The sequence below is a fragment of the Lampetra planeri genome, chromosome 35 (assembly GCF_965212315.1).
Source record: "Lampetra planeri chromosome 35, kcLamPlan1.2.h2, whole genome shotgun sequence".
In the NCBI taxonomy this organism is placed as follows: Eukaryota; Metazoa; Chordata; class Hyperoartia; order Petromyzontiformes; family Petromyzontidae; genus Lampetra; species Lampetra planeri.
This window is the reverse complement of record NC_136141.1, coordinates 5,327,427-5,345,343: the sequence shown is the minus strand read 5'-3', so window position 1 is coordinate 5,345,343 and position 17,917 is coordinate 5,327,427. Positions and strand designations below refer to the sequence as shown.

Here is a 17,917-nt window from a genome sequence, read left to right as displayed (position 1 = left end):
CCTTCTCTCTCTCCGTGACGACTCAGCGCCGTGGCCGGGCGCCGTCTCGCCGTGGGGAGGAAACTGCGTCTCGTGGTTTCCTCTCCTCGCAAATTCGCCACGAAATATCGGACCCCCGCCCCCCCAAAAAAAAAACGACTAGAAACAAACGCTCCGCGCAGCTCCAAGGGAACCCGGCGCCGATAGTGCCCTGAGACCCGGGGTTCACAACGCCACTGCCGGGGTTCACAATCCCACCGGGGTCACGGGGGCACCCACTCAGAGAGCCCGACTGTGGTTATTCAGCCCTGAAAGGAAATCAAAGAGGTTTTGCTGCTCAATTGAACATTGATGCACTGGTGCTCATCTCCTGCTCACAACCGTGCTGCAGAGCCAGCGGTGTAAATTCCACATTCCTATGGCGGGAGGGAGAGGGGGAGGTCTAAGTATAGAACAGCCGCTGTTGACGTCCTCACAAAGGCGGTAACTCAATTTTTCGACCCCAGAGGGGAGGGATGATGATGAGCCGTGCCAACCCCCATACAGGACTCGCAGTCCTTCTGATTGCGAGCCGCTCACTCCGCCGCTGACCCACCCGGCCGTCGAGGGGTTATCCCCTCGTGCGCAGCGCCGCGGTGGGGCTGGGTTTGTCTCCGGGTCCTCCGGTTTTCCTCATCCCGCACGAAGCTACGAACTCTCGCTATGTCAAAAGCAAATCGGTCCAACATCCTCCGTCATTCATCCGGGATGGATGAATGGCAGAGGAGATTGCGGGACGATGGGGCGGCTAAATTTGGTTCGGCGAGATCATGGGGATGACTGGCCGTGGCGCTAATGGACAATTAATCAATGGAGCGTCCGCTAGAGGATCTCAAGCCCATTGAGCGAGACCACAGCAGCATCGCCACACCGCGGCCCTCCGATCCATAATGACCGGCTCGGGCACTCAGCCCCCCCCACCCCCCCCTATCAAGCCCCCCCCCCCACGCCCCAACCCACAGATGGACACCCATTCTCGGCCCTTGTGGGGTCCGGGTTTCATGAGGTCCAAAATCAAACCCAGACACGTATGGACTGTGCAGTGTACGCTGAAACAATGTTCAACGCGACGCCGGGACACCGGGTGCAAATCAACTCCTGCCACAAGAACACAGGCGCACATGCGCGTGTGTTTGTGGTGCTCGTGCCTGGGTGCGTCCGTGCACGTGCGTGTGTGTGTGTGCCTGGGTGCGTGTGTGTGCCTGGGGGCGTCCGTGCACGTGCGTGCGTGTGTGTGCCTGGGTGCGTATGTGTGTGTGTGCCTGGGTGCGTGTGCGTGTGTGTGTGCCTGTGTGTGTGTGTGGTTGGCGCACCGTGCAACAAAAACCCTCGACCCGAGATCAATGCCCGCTCACGGCCAACATCGACGATGAAAACCTGATCCGGTCCTGGGCCTCCCATAGATCGACTCGGGCCCAGCAGCCTCTGTGAAATCTTGAGCGATGGAAGGGGGGGGGGGGGGTCCGGGTCCTTGCCTCTGTCTTCTCGTGAGCGAGTGAGTGAGGGAGGGAGCGAGCGAGTAAGCGAGGGAGCGAGTAATCGAGTGAGCGAGTGAGCGAGCGAGGGATCGAGGGAGCGAGCGAGTGAGCGAGCGAAGGAGTAAGCATTGAGTGTCGCGCTCACCCCGCGAGCAGGGCGGCCGAGCCGGTGGTCCACGCGACGCGGCTCCCGCTGCTGGCGCGCTGCTTGGGCGCTGCGCCGGCGCGGGCCCGCGAGCAGCACAGGCAGCACAGGTAGAGGAGCAGCAGCAGCACGTTGAGGGCGAGGCACGCCACCACTGCGCCGGCCAGCACCACCAACGCCTAGGGGGGGGACACGCGGGGTGAGTTGGGCAGCGTTGTCAATCACTCCGGGGGAGTCGGGGGGTTCGGGTGGCAGCCGGGACGGCTTCGTGCCAGAGGTCGCAACCGGGTACCTGATACCCGTACCCTACCCGATACCCGGCTACCCGTACCCGGCTGGGTACGGGTAGCCGTTTGCGACCCTGGTGCGGCCGGGTACGTGTACGGGTAGGCCGTGAGTCACTGGTGAGTCACCGTTTGTCACTCATTTCGGGTAGGGTACGGGTAGGGAACGGGTACCCATTTGCGACCCTGGTGCGGCCGGGTACGGGTACGGGTAAGGAATCAAAACCCGTTTGCGACCTCTGCTTCGTGCCGGGATCTGGCAGCGCCGGTCTCGGCTGCGCTGAATTCAGCTCCAGTTGTCGTGGGGGCACCTGGGACAAGACTCGAGTCCATCGCCCAAAGTTAGGGGGTTTAGAGTCGTAGGCTCGGTTTAGGAGTTCGGGTTGGGTTCAGAGGGTTAGGGGGGGGACTTTGAGAGCATTTGTCTACGTTGAAGGCGTTAGAGTCGTACGGTTATAGGGTTCGCAATGCGTGGGTCGGGTCCAGGGGTTTGGGGTCAGCTGCGTGTGGAGTCGCTGCCAGCCCTCACCCCGTCTGGTAGGGTCCGTGACGGGGCTGGGACCGGGGGGCCCCGTTCGTTGGGATCCCGTGCATTGTGTCCAACAAACACAGGAGGCGGAACGGAACACAATGGGGCTCTGGGGGACGCCACTCGTGTCCCTACCTTCCTGTGAGTACACGAGCGCGTACGTACGTGTGTGCGCGTGTGTGTGCGCGTGTGTGTGCGCGTGTGTGTGCGCGTGTGTGTGCGCGTGTGTGTGCGCGTGTGTGTGCGCGTGTGTGTGCGCGCGTGTGTGCATGCGTGTGTGTGCGTGTGTGTGTGCGTGAGATGCTGTGTCTGGGTGTGGGAAGCGTTGCGGCGCACTGCAGGTTCCTCATCGCACTGCGCCACCAATCTGGCCACCCGAGTTTGATTCCCAGCGATGGTGACTACATCTTGCACAAGTCCCAGGGCTTTTCCCGAGGGTCTACTCAGCCTGCTGTGGTGTTTTAAACATCACCACTGGGGAGGGGATATAGGCACCCAGCACCTACCACTACCCACCCCACACCTACCACCCAGCACCTACCACTACCCATCCAGTAACTACACTACCCACCCCACACCTACCACCCAGCACCTACCACCACCCACCTACCACCCAGCACCTACCACCACCCACCCCACACCTACCACCCAACACCTACCACCACCCACCCCACACCTACCACCCAGCACCTACCACCACCCACCTACCACCCAGCACCTACCACCACCCACCCCACACCTACCACCCAGCACCTACCACCCCACACCTACCACCCAGCACCTACCACCACCCACCTACCACCCAACAACTACCACCACCCACCCCACACCTACCACCCCGCACCTACCACCACCCACCCCACACCTACCACCCCGCACCTACCACCACCCACCCCACACCTACCACCCCGCACCTACCACCCCGCACCTACCACCCAGTATCTACTCACCCTGCACCCAGTAGTGTGGCGAGGGGCACCACGAGATGTGCTGCCTGCAGGGTATCCTCTTGCTGCCTATCCCTTCCCTGTGTGTCCCCCTCCCTGTGTGTCCCTTCCCTGGGTGTCCTCTTTCCTGGGTGTCCCCTTCCCTGGGTGTCTCCTTCCCTGTGTGTCCCCTCCCTGTGTGTCCCTTCCCTGGGTGTCCTCTTCCCTGCGTATCCCCTCCCCTGTGTATCCCCACGCTGTGTGTCCCCTTCCCTGCGTATCCCCTCGCTGTGTATCCCCTCGCCGGGTACCCACCTGCTGGTAGGCGCCCTGGCCCGGCGCGAAGTCGCGTGGCGCGGCACCCAGCGCCAGCGAGAGGTGCGGGGCGCCGTGCAACCAGCGGGCCCACGGCGGCGGGGTGTAGGTCAGCGGAGTGGCCATAGCGGGGTCACCACCCCCACCCCGGACCCCCTCGCTCGCTCGCTCGACGCGGGACCCCCTCGCTCTTAGGTCCTCTCAGCCATAGACATCCTCGCTCGATACGAGGACCCCCCTGTGTCCGTCAAGACCCCCCCCCCCCTTCCCCAAGTCACAATCCCTGCCGGACCCCCCTCGGATCCCGGCGTCGAGGGGTCCACCGCTCGCACCCCGTGGTGGTTGCTGTTGTTGGTGGTTGCTGTTGTTGCTGGTTGCTGTTGTTGGTGGTTGCTGTTGTTGGTGGTTGTCCGGAGGAGATGGAGCTGTCGTGGGTGTCTCCCGGCCGTGCCCGTCCTTGCAGTGGTCGACTTGGTGGTTGTTGTTGTTGTGGTGGTGGTTGTGGTGGTTGTTGTTGTTGTGGTGGTGGTTGTGGTGGTTGTTGTTGTGGTGGTGGTGGTCGCGAGTGTCGAGTGGAGGAGGCGCGCCGCGCGCAATCTCAGAGCGCGGGGCGCGGCGGAGCGGACACGGAGGAGGCGGAGCGAGAGGGGGGGGGTGCAGGGAGAGAGAGGGGGAGTAGGGAGAAAGGAGGGAGGGAGAGCAGGGGGAGGGAGAGAGGGGGCAGGGAGAGAGGGGGGAGGAAGAGGGGGGAGGGAGAGAGTGCAGGGAGAGAGATAGAGGGGGAGTAGGGAGAGAGGGGGAAGGGGGATAGGGGGGAGGGAGAGGGGGTAGGGAGGGAGAGCAGGGGGGAGCTATGACACGGGGGAGGGAGCAGGAGGAGGAGGGAGAGCGGGGAGAGGCGGGGGGAGGGGCTATTACACGGGGGGAGGAGGAGGAGGAGGGAGGGGTGGAGGATCTACACGGGGAGCAGAGGGGTGGGGTGGGGGTGTTGTTGAGCTCGGGTCGATGGGGAGTTGGAAGTGGCAGCTGCAGGGGGAGTAGGAGGAGGAGGAGATGAAGTGGGGGGCTGGAGGGAGGGAGGGGGTAGAAGCGAAGTCGAGGCGGGTGTTGGTGATGATGGAGACGAGGTGGGTGGAGATGATGGCCGTCGTGTAGGCGGCGGCAAGCTCCAGCTGGTTCTGTGTCACCGGCTGAGAACCCCGGGGAGCGGGATAGGAGGCTCATTTGCAAGAGTGACCTTGGGGGTGGTTGTTGTTGTTGCTGCTGCTGCTCCTGCTGCTGCTGCTGTGCGTGGAATCCCACTCGAGTCACGACATTTCGAGGGGACCGTGATCACGTCCGGGGTCGTGAGCATTCGCTTGCGTTAAACACACGTCCTCGGGAGGACCGTAACGGCTGTCGCACTCGGCAGTATTAATCGGGGCGGCCGCTGGAAGCGAACCGCGCGAACCGATTGCAACGAGCCAATGAGCCCCCCCCCCTCCCGCGCGTGTCGGAAGGAGATGGAGGGAGACTGGAGGAGACTGACATCCTGAGTGAATTCCCAGCCTCTGCTGAGAATTAAATAGCTCTGGGTCCCCTCCCATACCCGCGTGCTTCCCCCACCTCCCTCCTCCTGCCCCCACCCCTCTCCTCCTGCCCCCCCCTGCCCCCACCTCTCTCCTCCTGCCCCCCCTGCCCCCACCCCCCTGCCCCCACCCCTCTCCTCCTACCCCCGCCCCCCCCTACCCCCAACCCCCCCCGGTCTGTGCTCGTGCTGCCGACGCGTGTGGCATTCGCGAGGGTTTAGGATGAGATGAGACACCGAGAGAGAGAGGGAGAGAGCGAAACATCGATGAAGCCATCACGCGATGATTGAATGGGAGCGGCGATGTCGTCTCACTGCTCGGTGTGAAACTGTTCACAGCGAGATCCGCCCGCCCGCCACTCGGCATTGCCGTTCATCACCGGAGACGATCCGACACATTGTCGATGGCTCGCCGCACCGTGGAGCCATCGACCGCATCGTGACAGCGTCTCACACCAAGGGGCGCCCGCTGCTTCGTGGATTGTGAGAAATCAACGGCAGGAGCGGCAGGCGTGCGCGATTGTGGTGGCCACGCGAGACCCAAAGCTATGGTGGGACTGTACAGTAAAGCCCGTGAAGACACAGAGAGGCGCATGAGAGAGAGAGATTAACGGAGGAGGAAAAGCGAAATGACGTGAACGCACTCTCTCTGGAGGCCCCTCTCGTGGTGGCGAGCAGAAGATCTCGACATCTTTCTGTTGAACGTATTTCTGCTGCTATCGTGTCAGAGTAGAAGCAAAGAAAATAACGAATATTGATGAGTGAAGGATAAACTCAAATAGCACTGGTCTACAGCCAAAATGCTTCCGAAAACACATTGTCCTGCGGAGGGAGCTGGTAGGAACGTTGGGTTGCTCGGTCAATGGCCAGGGTCAACGGCGGCGTGGTGTATTCCGCAAATATGGCCGACTGTGAGGGCGGGCACAAGCCGGCGTGAGTAGGTTAAACGTTGAGTTTTATAAGGACACCACGGGGTGGCCATCCTCTCCCCACCCAGCCCCAACCAGCCCCTCCCCAACCCCCCCCACCCAGCCCCTCCCCACCCTCCCCTCCCCACCCAGCCCCTCCCTCCCTACCCAGCCCCTCCCTGCACGCGGACAGACGGACACAATAATCCCCTGTGGGCTGGTGTAACCAGGAGGTTCCTACCAGTATAAATGTAGTCCAAATATACTAATTCTGGGTCACTGAGAATGAAAATGATGCTTACAATTGTTGATTGGCTCTAGTTTCTAAGATATGCTACTGGGTCAGTATATACGACCCTTCACTTGGGATTGGCGGAGGATAGAAATATGTTTTTATCGAATCAATAGAATTTTTTACTTGATTTTAAAACACGCACCTGAAATAACGATCTAAAAAAATGAGATGATTTAATAACCGGAACATTCTGAACACCCACCGAGCCCTCGCAGTGTAAGGGGGGGGGCCCACTGCTGCCTTTGGAGTTGGGGAGCCGGCGTTCGAATCCCGCAAATAAACTTTTGCCAATGTACACATTGCGACATGACGTCATCACACGATTAAAGTAATGCGCAATGACGTCATCCCACATGTTCACACAGCCTTGTGCGCAGAGTGTGAACAAGGACGCGGTGGGAAACAAATGAGAAAAATAAAACTCGATTCATCTAAAAATAAATTACTGGTGGAATTTGACCAAACCAACTAAATCAAGCTGTTACAGCGGCAGTAACCAGTGAAGTATGGTCAGATAACCCTCATGTCCCGCACGGACTGGGAAGGCCCTCATCCAGCAGCGGATTAATAAGCATCCGCTGCGAGAGAATCAGGCGGGAGACTCGAGTTCGGTCCAGGGAGCGGTGCAGGCCACTCCGTGTTTTATTTACAACCCGAGCAAAGCTTGGCCACTCCATAGGGACCCCTGGACGCAGGGACCCGCAACAATAGAACCCCCCAACACAGGCACCCCCTCTGCAGCAACACTAATACTGGGACCCCCGATGCAGGGACCCCCCCCCCAACACCAAACCCCGCGTCACACCCCGCGTGGCTGTGATTGAGCAGAGCATGAGAGCGACGATGTTCAAGTAGGCAGGGCATGGCGCGGTGGAGGTTAAACTCTGAGTGCGTCGGGCTGTGCACACGCGTGCGAACAGCGTGTGAACAGCATGTGAAGTGCGCAAAGTGCGTGAAATGTGCGTGAAATACGCGCGAGTGGTCATGGCCGCGACACGAGTCGACCCCTCCAGCGATGCAATGAAACGTCACGGTTCCGGGGCCGCACTCCATTCAAGAGCCGACGATGCCTTCCCCACCGTCTCCCCAGTGTCTCATCTCGTCGCCCGCTCCGTCCGTGGGGTTTCGTTCGCTCTCCGTTCGCCCCGCTGCTACATCGACATCTCGCTGTGACATCAGCATCTCGTTGTGACATCAGCATCTCGCTGTGACATCAGCATCTCGCTGTGACATCAGAATCTCGCTGTGACATCAGCATCTCGTTGTGACATCAGCATCTCGCTGTGACATCAGCATCTCGTTGTGACATCAGCATCTCGTTGTGACATCAGCATCTCGTTGTGACATCAGCATCTCGCTGTGACATCAGCATCTCGTTGTGACATCAGCATCTCGTTGTGACATCAGCATCTCGCTGTGACATCAGCATCTCGTTCGCGTAACGATCGGCGCGTCGATGCGCGTCACTCGTCAGCTGCTCAGGAAGGAGAAGGCGGAGGAGGAAGTGGCGAGAGTGGGGGGGGGGCAGTATGGCCCTGCCGCCTGCCCCCCCTCTCCGCCGCGGCCCGACGGGGGGCCCCCCTCTCCAGGCCGGACCGACGCCTCCGCCCCAGGGGTTCGCTCCGCAGGGGGTCCCGGCGGCCTTCTCTTTGGCCGCAGCCCTTCCTGCTCGGGCCCCTCCGCGACGCCGGGGCCCACCGCCCGGATCTCCATACCGGCGAAGAGGGACGGGCCTCTCTGGGCCTGGGGCCCACGGCCGGGCCGAGGTCTCTCCTCCGCGAGGCCTGGCGGGGCGGCGGGGATAGCGGGGGACGCGGGGGCGGCGGGACCCGGTGGGGGAGTGTGCAGGGGGCTGGGCGATCCCCGGCTGCTGCCCCCGCTGCTGCCCAGAGACTGCAGCTGCCGGAGGATCTGGGGCGAGGCGGGGGCACGACAAGTACGTTCTCACGTCATCGAATGCTGGGCGAGGGCTTCTCAATGCCGTGTCGGTTATTGCGTGACCATACTTCACGTTGTTAGCCGGCCGTGTGGCTCAGCAGTCGCCAGCCGCCCGCTATGAACCCGGCTCCCAAGAGCAGCGAGTCGATCGTCTCACGAGTGGGGAGTGCGAGCCCCCTGCAGGGCCACGATTCTCACAGAGCCTCGCTCGATCCCAGAAACTCATTACACTCTGACCGATGTACAGCTCTTATAGTCGTGCTGCTTGTTGCTAGCCGCCTGACGTGTTGGGCTCAGGAACTTAATTTGAAGGGAGGTTTTCGAAAGAGGTCCTTTTTGGGAATCATCTTTGTGCAGCCACCTGGTCACTCCCTTCACTCAGGGTGGTGTGGTGTGCGTGGCGGTGTGGTGTGCATGTTGGTGTGTGTGGTGTTATGTGATGGGGTGTATAGTGGGGAGCGTTAGTGTTGTGGTTAGCACGGGGCGAACAAAGTTAAATTCCAGCTCACAGCCAACACCAGTGACGCTGAGCTGAACAAATCCTGGGTCTCCTCTATGCCGACCCACCCTTAAATTAGTACCTGGTTCGATAAAACATCAGCATTGGGGAGACAAAGGTGGCCGGGTGCAGTGCCATCCATCCATTCCCTCGTGTGCCATGCCAGTCTTCATTGGTCCTACTCGCAAACAGCACTTGCCCCTGCAGTCTGTTAGAGGTTTACGGGGGATATTCGTCTTGTGGTGTGTGTGATGTGTGGTGTGTGTGGTTTGGTGTGTGTGTGATGTGTGTGGTGTGTGTTGTGTGTGTGTGGTGTGTGTGTGGTGTGTGGCGTGGTGTGTGTGGTGTGTGTGTGTGGTGTGTGTGACGTATGGTGTGTGTGTGGTGTGTGGTGTGTGGGTGTGTGTGTGGTGGTGTGTTATGTGTGTGTGGTGTGTGTGTGTGGTGTGTGTGGTAGTGTGTGTGGTGTGTGTGTGGGATGATGTATGTGGGTGGTGTGTGTGTGGTGTGTGTGGTGTGTGTGTTGTGTGTGTGTGTGGTGTGTGTGATGTGTGTGTGTCGTGGTGTGTGTGTGTGTGGTGTGTGTGGGGTGTGGGGGACACCTTGTTGGCCCGGTCTGCGCAGGCTCCGGGTGGCCCCCCGCTCACTGTGTGCAGCGCCGACGCTGCCGCCCCCCACACCTGCTCATGTGACAGGAGGTCGGAGTTCACGAGGCTGGACAGTGCCGCCATGGCCCGCTGGGCACATCATCGGATCAAGAAGGGGTGGAGAAGGAACGTTATTTTCACTTTGTGTGTAAGATGTTGAGAGCGGTAGCACGGTGGTTATTACACTGCATCGCAGGTCCAGCCACCTGTGTTCAATTCTAGGCCACGATTAACGATTACGTGAGTATACAGGTCTCGATGTAAATCAGTGAGTCTGTATAAATCTCTGGGTCTCTATATTAGTTGGCGGGTCTCTTATGTTATTCTTCAGGTTTCCATTTATATAATGAGTGTGCATTTCACATCTTGTTCATATTATCGTTGTTGTGGAAATGAAACTCAATTTTACGGGTCGTACCATCTTCACGGTGTCGGAGGGGTCTCCGAGCCGCTCGGACAGCCGCACGGCGAGGAGCTCACAGTTCAGCAGCCCTGCCCTGGGGGGCGCGGGGGGGAGGCCAGGGGGTCAACACCGTGGGGGTCACGTACACCCCGACACAATCGACACAGCACGTACACACACCGCCCTCGCACCAGGCACTCCACGCACACACGCCACACACGCCCCACACACGCCCCACACACGCCCCACACACACCCCACACACACCCCACACACACCCCACACACACCCCACACACACCACGCAGAGTGGTAGAACCGATTCGCGTCGCCGGGGTCGTAGCGGAGTGCGCTGTGAACCTGCACTGCGCCACCACTCCCCACATCCAGACACGTATACTCACGCACGGACACACTGCCGGGGTCGTAGCGGAGTGCGCTGTGAACCTGCACTGCGCCACCACTCCCCACATCCAGACACGTATACTCACGCACGGACACAGCACAGCCCCCGTCACGTTGGGTGTTCTCACGCACTCTCGCAGCAAGGCTTGGTTCTCGGCCGGAGAAAGGAACGGGCGCGAGCCGCCCACCACCCGTGCCACCAGCTGCTGCTCCTCTCTCTCCTCCTCCTCCTCCTCATCCTCTTCGTCACCGCCAGCGCCCTCTTGCCTGCAGATGCACGCACGCAACACCAAGTGACGGTGGCGTTCGCCACAGCGCTTGTGCCAGGTAAAGTGCTCTTTGAGGCCTTCATGTGAAGTGTGGAAGGCAGGTGGTCATGCGGCAGACCGTGTTATGCGTTGACTGCGTTGACTGACAGATGCAAAACAAAGACAAAGATCCCCCGTATAGTTTTTTAACAGACTGTTGGGGGAAGTGCTGTTTAGCGAGTAGCACCTATTAATGCCAGCACAGCACACGAACAAGGTGGGTGGCCAGCACCACGCCCGGATGCCTTTGTCTCCCCAGTACTGATGTTTCACCGCACCAGATGCACACATATATACGCGCACACACAGGCACGTGTGTGCGCAAACATGCAGGCTTACACTCGCACACACACACACGCGCGCACGGATACGTGCGCACAAACATACGTACATATAAAGACAAAGATCCCCCGTGTAGCCGATAGCAGTCGGGGCAAGTGCTGTCATAAGCTGGAACTATAAAGGAGGGGCCGCTGGCGCATCGCGCGGCGGGTTTCCCGGTCGCACCTCCCGGGGGGCAGCGTGGCGGTGACGTCCGGGTCCAGCGAGCGGCCGTCAGAGCCCGATCTGTGGCTCCCACTGAGGCTCGCCGGCCCGGAGAGACGCACGCCGGCGCCCACCGAGGCCTGGGACAGGCTGTCGCTGCTGTCGCTCTCGTCCCAGCCCCCACCGGCCTGCCCGGGCCGGTGCACCGCTGGCAAAACAAAGACAGAGATCCCCCGCGTAGCCTTCAACGAACCGCTGAGGGATAGCTGCTGTAGGCGGGCAATCGTGAAGGCCGGAAAGATACGCGAGGAGGCGGCGATGTGACCGGAGCCACACCCGGATGCCTTCATCTCTCCACTGCTCATGTTTTATACGCGCCACGCCAGCAGGTACTCGTTTAAGACGGAGTCAACCTAGGGGCTGCTCAGGACCTGTTCAGATATTCGTCACCGATGTTGGCTGCGAGCTGTATGAGCTGTCGTGATTTGGTAGCGAACCTATCCGCGTATCCCGGGCAGCCCTCTCAGCAGGCCGCGCCACACTCGTCGTCACGGAGACCTCCTCCGCTGCCATTGGCTGGTAACCGTCCCTATGGAGACCTGAACCGGCGTTTCTGATTGGCTGCTGGGATGGGGTTGGGGTCGCCGTTGCCAAGACGACGCTGGCCACCCTCTGGATTCGATCAAGGAGGCCTTCACCTGCGAAGGGAACAAAACACAGCAACATACACATTTACATACACGCTGACAAAGACAAAAATCCCCTGCATAGCCTTGATAGACACTAACACAGAAAGGTGCAATACAATACAAGGTGAATTAGCGGTCTTCACCGATTGGGAGTTTAAAAATGTTTTGATTTTGCTGAACGTTTAAAGCTTTGTAACAAAGAATTTCAGCCTCCAGCGCCACCCAGAGCACGTAGCTTGCAGTGCAGGCGAGGGCGCACACACGCACAGCAGTGGCCGTGTGTTTTGTAGCTGCGTGAAGCTGCGTGAAGCTACGTGTAGACCCGTCTCTCTTGTGGTGGGAGGCGTAACGTCCTTCACAGGCCTCCTCCACAGACGGCGATCTTGACACCGCTGGTACCCGTAATTGTCAAGTCCACTCGGCTCCATATCCCCCCCTATCCGGCCAAACAGATGCTGTAGCTGGGCATGGGGTGGCTGGGCATGTGCCGGCTGGGCATGCGGCGGTTGGACATGTGGAGGCTGGGCATGCGGCGGTTGGACATGTGGAGGCTGGGCATGCGGGGATTGACAACTGTGAGTCTCATTTCCCTGTTGTGGGTGCCAATAGCCTCCCCGAGGCTCATCTGTCTGGGGTGAGGTGCGGTGCGGTGCGGTACGGTGTGGTGGTGGGGTGTGGTGCAGGTGTCATGAGCACCCACCGGCTCCAGGAGCCGTGAAGCCAAAACCTTGCATGGAGGCACGTGGTGTCCGGCCATCAGACACGCACCCCATACCTAAGCGCACACACACAGACACGTACAAAGACAAAGAGCTGTTGGGGCAAGTGCTGCGAGTATCTATTAATGCCGGCACGGCACGCGAGTGGGTGGTGTGATTTTGCGCCTGTGATTGCGGTGACCCAGATGACTCACTCCTGCAAATGGGTTTCTCGCATTCTCACAGAGTCGCACAGAATCAACCCCCGAGTCTTACCGGTGGAGGGTGGGGGGCGGTCTCGCGGCTTTGGAGGGGAGTCCGGATCGTCAGCGTAAAGGGCTCCGGCCAGATCCTGCGCCACCATCGAATCACAGCGACACTCAACTCTGCCACCCAACCCCCCCCCCCCGTCGACCCACACGCTAAAGCTCCCCCACCGTGTAGCCTTAACAGGCTGTTGGGGCAAGTGCCGTTAGCGAGCTGCACCTATGAAGCCCAGCGCGGCACACGAGGAGGTGGGCTGCCAGAACCACGGCCGTTCGCATTTGTCTCCCCAGTGCGCTAGACTACCGCTCCCCATACTCACACTCGCCCTACCTTTGGGATTCCTTCAAGTGACCACTGGTCAACAATGCAGAGGGCAGCACTTTTGCAATCGCCCTGCATGAGTGTAATGTCTGTCGAGTGGAAGTCAAACTGATATATTTAAATCTCAGAGCTGGAATCTAGAAAAAAACCAGCACAGAACTAAATTTAATGTAATGGCTTTTTTTGTGTGTGCAGTTATTGGTGACCGGACCAGGACCGACAACTTAGCGCTACACCGTTCGGAAAAGTGAGTGGCCTTGGACAGGACCCGGTGGGCGAGACTCAAGACGGAGTGGCAACCAAAGTAGATAATGTCCCCGAGAGGATGTCGACCATCGAGATGGAGCAATGGAATCATCTCACGCGCCAGAGCTCAATGGACTGTCACATCGTAGGACCATGAGCGACGGCGACGGTTTCATCCAGCAGTGGATTACTCACGGGTGACAATGATGACGATAAAAATGACGATGACGATAAAAATTACGATGATGCGTGAACCCCGCTCTGTGGCACAGCGCATCACTCACCGCGGCGGCCGTGCGTACATTGCGGTAGTGGGCGTTCCCGTACAGCGCATCTGGGGGGCCTGCGTACACTGTGGGGGGCACAGGTGCGGCGGTGTTGGTGCTGGCAAGGGAGAAGTGGGCACCAGGGGCAACCGGCCAACGTGAACGTGCGGAGGGTTGTCTGTGCGTGGCTGCCAATGCTGGTGCCGACTGCGGCGCCTCTCACCGCTGAACTGCTGCAGGCAGGCTGCGTTTCGGCGCAGCGCGAGTGTGAACTGCGGCGAGCCGTGGTCGAGGAGGTGACGGCACAGCTTCAGCACCTGCGGGGGGTGGAGGTCAGGGGGTGGTGGTGTTGGTGGGGAGGTGGGCAGTGGGCGATACAGGGTGGTGCGGGTGTTGGTAGAACGTTTTTAACGCTTTCCAATTAAGCCTGCAGGTGTTACTCATTAAACGCCATGATGGTGGCGGAGAGTGCGGAGTAGAGAGGAGGAAGGTGGAGGAGAGCGACGGAGAGAGGACGAGACAGAGAGGCGAGCGGAGCAATGTGGAGGAGAGAGCTCCGGAGCAGAGGAGAGTGGAGGAGGGAAGAGGAGGGAGGAGATTGGAGGAGGCACCTTGAGCTTGCTGTGGCAGGAGCCCCCACGTAGCCGCTCCAGCAGGAACTCCAGCAGACAGTGGCAGGTGCCGGCCGACTCGCGCGACATGTCTGACTCATAGTCAAGGGCCTTACTGGGTAGACAATTCGGCACCGGCTGCGCCAGCCCCGGTGCTTGTTCCCGTGATGCACTTACACCGAGAAAACTAAATTGGAAACCGCCCATATGCCGAGCTGGCTCTGAGAATGCAAATTTAGCTTACAGCGAGAAGGCCCCTCCAGCCTCTTATCGGTGGGTATTGCACAGTGAAACTGGAGGGCCCCGATGCCTCACCTCATAACCCCATGTGCCCCCCCCCCCCCCCCCATTCAGAGGCAGCTTCTCGGGGTCGCTGGGGAATTGAGGTGGTGCGATGCGGAGGTTAATGTTAATTCTCTAGGAATACTAAATACACAACACTCGACGCGCGTAAGGGTTTTTTTAATTCACGTTGCAATGGGATCACTTGACCCCTGCAACCTCGATAGTGCTAGTGGCCACGACATTGACCGCGATGTTATCAAAAAAGATTCTCGGATCGAGTCATGGCCATGAATCACCACCTCCGAGTCATGACTGCGGAGGTAACTTGACACCTCGACCGACATCAATTACTTCTCAAGAGCTGGATGCAGCCAACATTAACTTCATAACCAAGTAGAATTGAAGATCCTGGCTGAGACCATCAGCTCACGACACTCAAGGAACCCACTTTAACCGTATTTCAACATACAAGAGTCTATGGGCTTCTATATGATGCATTGAGTCCCCTGTGAATGTCTATTCGTGTATGTCAGTCATTGGTGACTGCGTTGAAACCAATCATTTACTACGGATGGGAAATCGGTTAACTCACAGGCAGTTGCCCGGAATTGAACCTAGATCTCTGCGCTGGGCCGCCCAGCCACCTCCCTGTGCCTGCCGCTCTTTACAGTCGGATAACCAAACGCATGACACTGAGGCTGTGGATACGAGCCCCCATTAGTCCCCCGCCCCCCGGCACAGCCAGCCTAATGCCCCCGTACTCGTAAACGCTACGGCGGGGGTCCAAGAGAAAGCTGGTATGAAGCCCTGCGAGCATGCCATGAGTCCAAGGGGATACCGGCCACGGCCTCGTACAGGTACCCCGGGCAGGGCGAGGGCTCATCCGAGGTGGCGTGGACCAGCACGGGCAGCTGTTGGCATGGGGTCGGAGGTCAGAGGGAGCAGGGAGAGGCTTTAACACGGAATAGTCAGAGGTCATGATCAGAATAAAGCCACAAAATGTTGGGCTGGGGTAGTTCCAGTGGAATCAAAAAGTCTGTCCTGGTAAAAAAAAAAACTGGGATTTATTTTGTTGAAGGTTTGAAATGTTCTGGCCTTGTGCTCGACTCATGATGCAGGCCCGAGGGTGGAGCTACCTGGGCAGAGGGCAAGGTTCCCTGGGGAGTGATTCGGGTTAGTGGCAGAGTGGACGTGCCCATGTACAAGTGGGCAGGGCTGCTCGCTCACCATGTTTCCCAGGTGAGCTTCCCACAAATTATGGTTAGTCATCTATTATAAAAAAAAATCCCGGCGTTCCGTTTGTCCATCAACTAAATAATAAGAGCCTCTTCAGAAGGACTGAATCAAACAGTGAGAGAAAGTGGACCCCCCCCCCCTCCACCACAGATGTGGAGGTAAACAGTTGATCCAACAGGGTTCCAAAAATTATCAAACTCCACAAAATAATTTTCACTCCCCCCCCTCCAAAAAAAATATTGTGTTGGCATATATGCCCACACACCACCCGACGTAGAATAGTCAGTAGCAGCCGCACACATGCGGGGACGGGGAGGGGATAAGCAGAGGGCATCAGTGGGGGCGACGAGGCACCAAGAAGCCCTCTTCTGCAGGAGCGAGATGAAGGCGGCCGTCGGCCACCGACATTCTCGTCGGTTAAACGGGAAGGGGGGGCACTTGGGCAAGGCGCACGTCAGGGTGAAACAGTATCGGCGATCAATATCCTCACGCCCACGACGTGCGCTGGGTAACGAATAGAGAAGCGAAATTCTACAGAGGGGGGGAGCGGGTGGGGAGGGGATGTGTGGCTCTCCTCAAGCAGGGCGGTCAAACGAAACGAAACTGCCCGGCTCTTGAACAGAATCGAGGCGAATTGAATGGATCGCGGGGATTGTGTGATTAAGAATCACATGGTGACACTTGGCGATCACGGGGTGAGGAACACAATCCTTCTGGGGGGGGGGGGTGGTGGTGGTGGTGGTGGGGGTGGTGGTGATAAAGTTAGACTCGGGAGTGTTGCGGCCAGGACGAAAATAACGCGGCCGAGCGCCCCGCCGATGCAGCTTGCAATGACGGGGGACAAACATCGTTCGTGGCCCGTCCCGTAGCAGTTCAGTGGGGGGGGGGGGGTCAAGTGTCATGTGTTTGAAATAAAGTCGCCCGACATGTCCGGAACCGCGCGGGCATGAGGTTCCAAACCCGGGCATGATGTTACCCAACGCGGACCCTCCATCCCCCCCCCCCAAACCCCTGAATCCAAGAATACTTCTGACTCCCGAGACCCCCAACGCGCGGGGCTCGACCCCCGATGACAAGTGGACCCCTCACCCCGGCGATAAGACCCCCCTTAAACCAGGGACCCCTGCCCCATACCACCACCCTCACGACTGGAGACCCCGACGGACCCAGGGAGCCGGCTGCAGCCTGAGCAGCTCCCCCTCTGCGGCTGCCTCTAGCAGGCCCCCCCCCGTCCTAGGGCCCCCCCTCCAGCAGGGCCCCCCCTCTAACAGGGCCCCCCCCCCCTCTAGCAGGGCCCCCCCCCCCTCTAGCAGGGCCCCCCCTCTAGCAGGCCCCCCCCCCCTCTAGCAGGGCCCCCCCCTCTAGCAGGCCCCCCCCTCTAGCAGGGCCCCCCCCCCTCTAGCAGGGCCCCCCCTCTAACAGGGCCCCCCCCCCCTCTAGCAGGGCCCCCCCCCCCTCTAGCAGGCCCCCCCCTCTAGCAGGCCCCCCCCCTCTAGCAGGGCCCCCCCCTCTCCCACCTTGCGCAGGAAGAGCAGCTTGTCCGTGAGGGACGCGGCACTCATGGCGGCGAAACCCAAGAAACACGGAGCAACACCCCCCCCACCCACCGGAAGTGAAGGGGCTGAGGGGTGAAGAGGGGCGGAAACTTCCGGTGGGTGGGGCGAAGGCGATGATTGACAGCTGGCGCTATGAGACTCACAGAGTCCCACCCTGCCTCCGATTATAGAATTATCACGGTTGGCTACGTACGGTGCGAAAGAAATTCGGCGTACATTGTTTGGTGCTGCTGTTGCTGCAGTGGTCATAAGGGCAATTAACAAAACTCTACACATTCGTCAATAAGTGTGGCCTTAAAATTTAAAACGTGTAGTGGGCGACGTTTCAGGTCATGGACCTTAATAGCTCTCGAATAAAGAGGGCAGTCGAGCGATAGCGTGGATAATTGTGAGAATTACCCTTTAAACGTGCGTCCTGGTGACGTGTATTTTTTTTAATGGGCGTATGGATAGCAACATTCACTGCTAAATCTGAACTCATCTCCTGTTATACATGAATGGAAAAAAGCTTGAACCATCTCTTCCACTCAAACGGACCAGCAGAGACCAGATCAGAATTGAGGGGAGTAAATTCCACTTGTGTAGCCCCCTCT

The 17,917-nt window shown here is 59.3% G+C and overlaps 2 protein-coding genes across 6 annotated transcripts in view; both read right to left on the bottom strand.

Annotated features, from left to right (window-relative positions):
• LOC144730321 (protein tweety homolog 2-like) overlaps positions 1-4,388 on the bottom strand; it is a 35,789-nt gene extending 31,401 nt beyond the window's left edge. The window contains exons 1-2 of one of the 2 annotated variants that reach the window (XM_078611053.1): positions 3,696-4,388; positions 1,642-1,820 (exon numbers count right to left, since the gene is read on the bottom strand). In XM_078611053.1, coding sequence (XP_078467179.1) covers positions 1,642-1,820; positions 3,696-3,821 — 305 coding nt within the window. In that variant the 5' untranslated portion in view covers positions 3,822-4,388. The remainder of the gene's footprint in view (positions 1-1,641; positions 1,821-3,695) is intronic. The other variant, XM_078611054.1, reaches the window with a different exon arrangement.
• A 2,684-nt stretch (positions 4,389-7,072) lies between these two features.
• TEPSIN (TEPSIN adaptor related protein complex 4 accessory protein) lies at positions 7,073-17,873 on the bottom strand. 4 transcript variants are annotated; one of them, XM_078611051.1, is made up of 13 exons: positions 17,286-17,873; positions 15,371-15,443; positions 14,248-14,339; positions 13,860-13,953; positions 13,655-13,722; positions 12,813-12,888; positions 12,539-12,613; positions 11,647-11,847; positions 11,171-11,357; positions 10,452-10,622; positions 9,968-10,046; positions 9,505-9,639; positions 7,073-8,376 (listed from the first exon to the last, which is right to left on the bottom strand). In XM_078611051.1, exons 1-13 carry the CDS (start codon positions 17,598-17,600, stop codon positions 7,936-7,938), a joined length of 2,007 nt encoding a protein of 668 aa, XP_078467177.1. In that variant the 5' UTR covers positions 17,601-17,873; the 3' UTR covers positions 7,073-7,935. The 4 variants fall into 4 exon arrangements, with proteins under 4 accessions (XP_078467177.1, XP_078467174.1, XP_078467173.1 ...); XM_078611048.1 differs by having other exon boundaries at positions 10,488-10,622; XM_078611047.1 differs by having other exon boundaries at positions 8,286-9,639; positions 10,488-10,622.
• Between the last annotated feature and the right edge of the window lie 44 nt (positions 17,874-17,917).

What these genes read in the sequence shown, in the direction of transcription:
- TEPSIN (XM_078611047.1), bottom strand. Translation starts at nt 17,600, where the DNA reads ATGTGTAGAGTTTTGTTAATTGCCCTTATGACCACTGCAGCAACAGCA. An exon ending in CCTGCCACAGCAAGCTCAAG is followed by an intron (nt 13,954 to 14,247) that starts GTGCCTCCTCCA and finishes CACCCCCCGCAG; the next exon opens with GTGCTGAAGCTGTGCCGTCA. An exon ending in CCGCCCCCCACCCTCCACCG is followed by an intron (nt 12,614 to 12,812) that starts GTAAGACTCGGG and finishes GTGTGCGCTTAG; the next exon opens with GTATGGGGTGCGTGTCTGAT.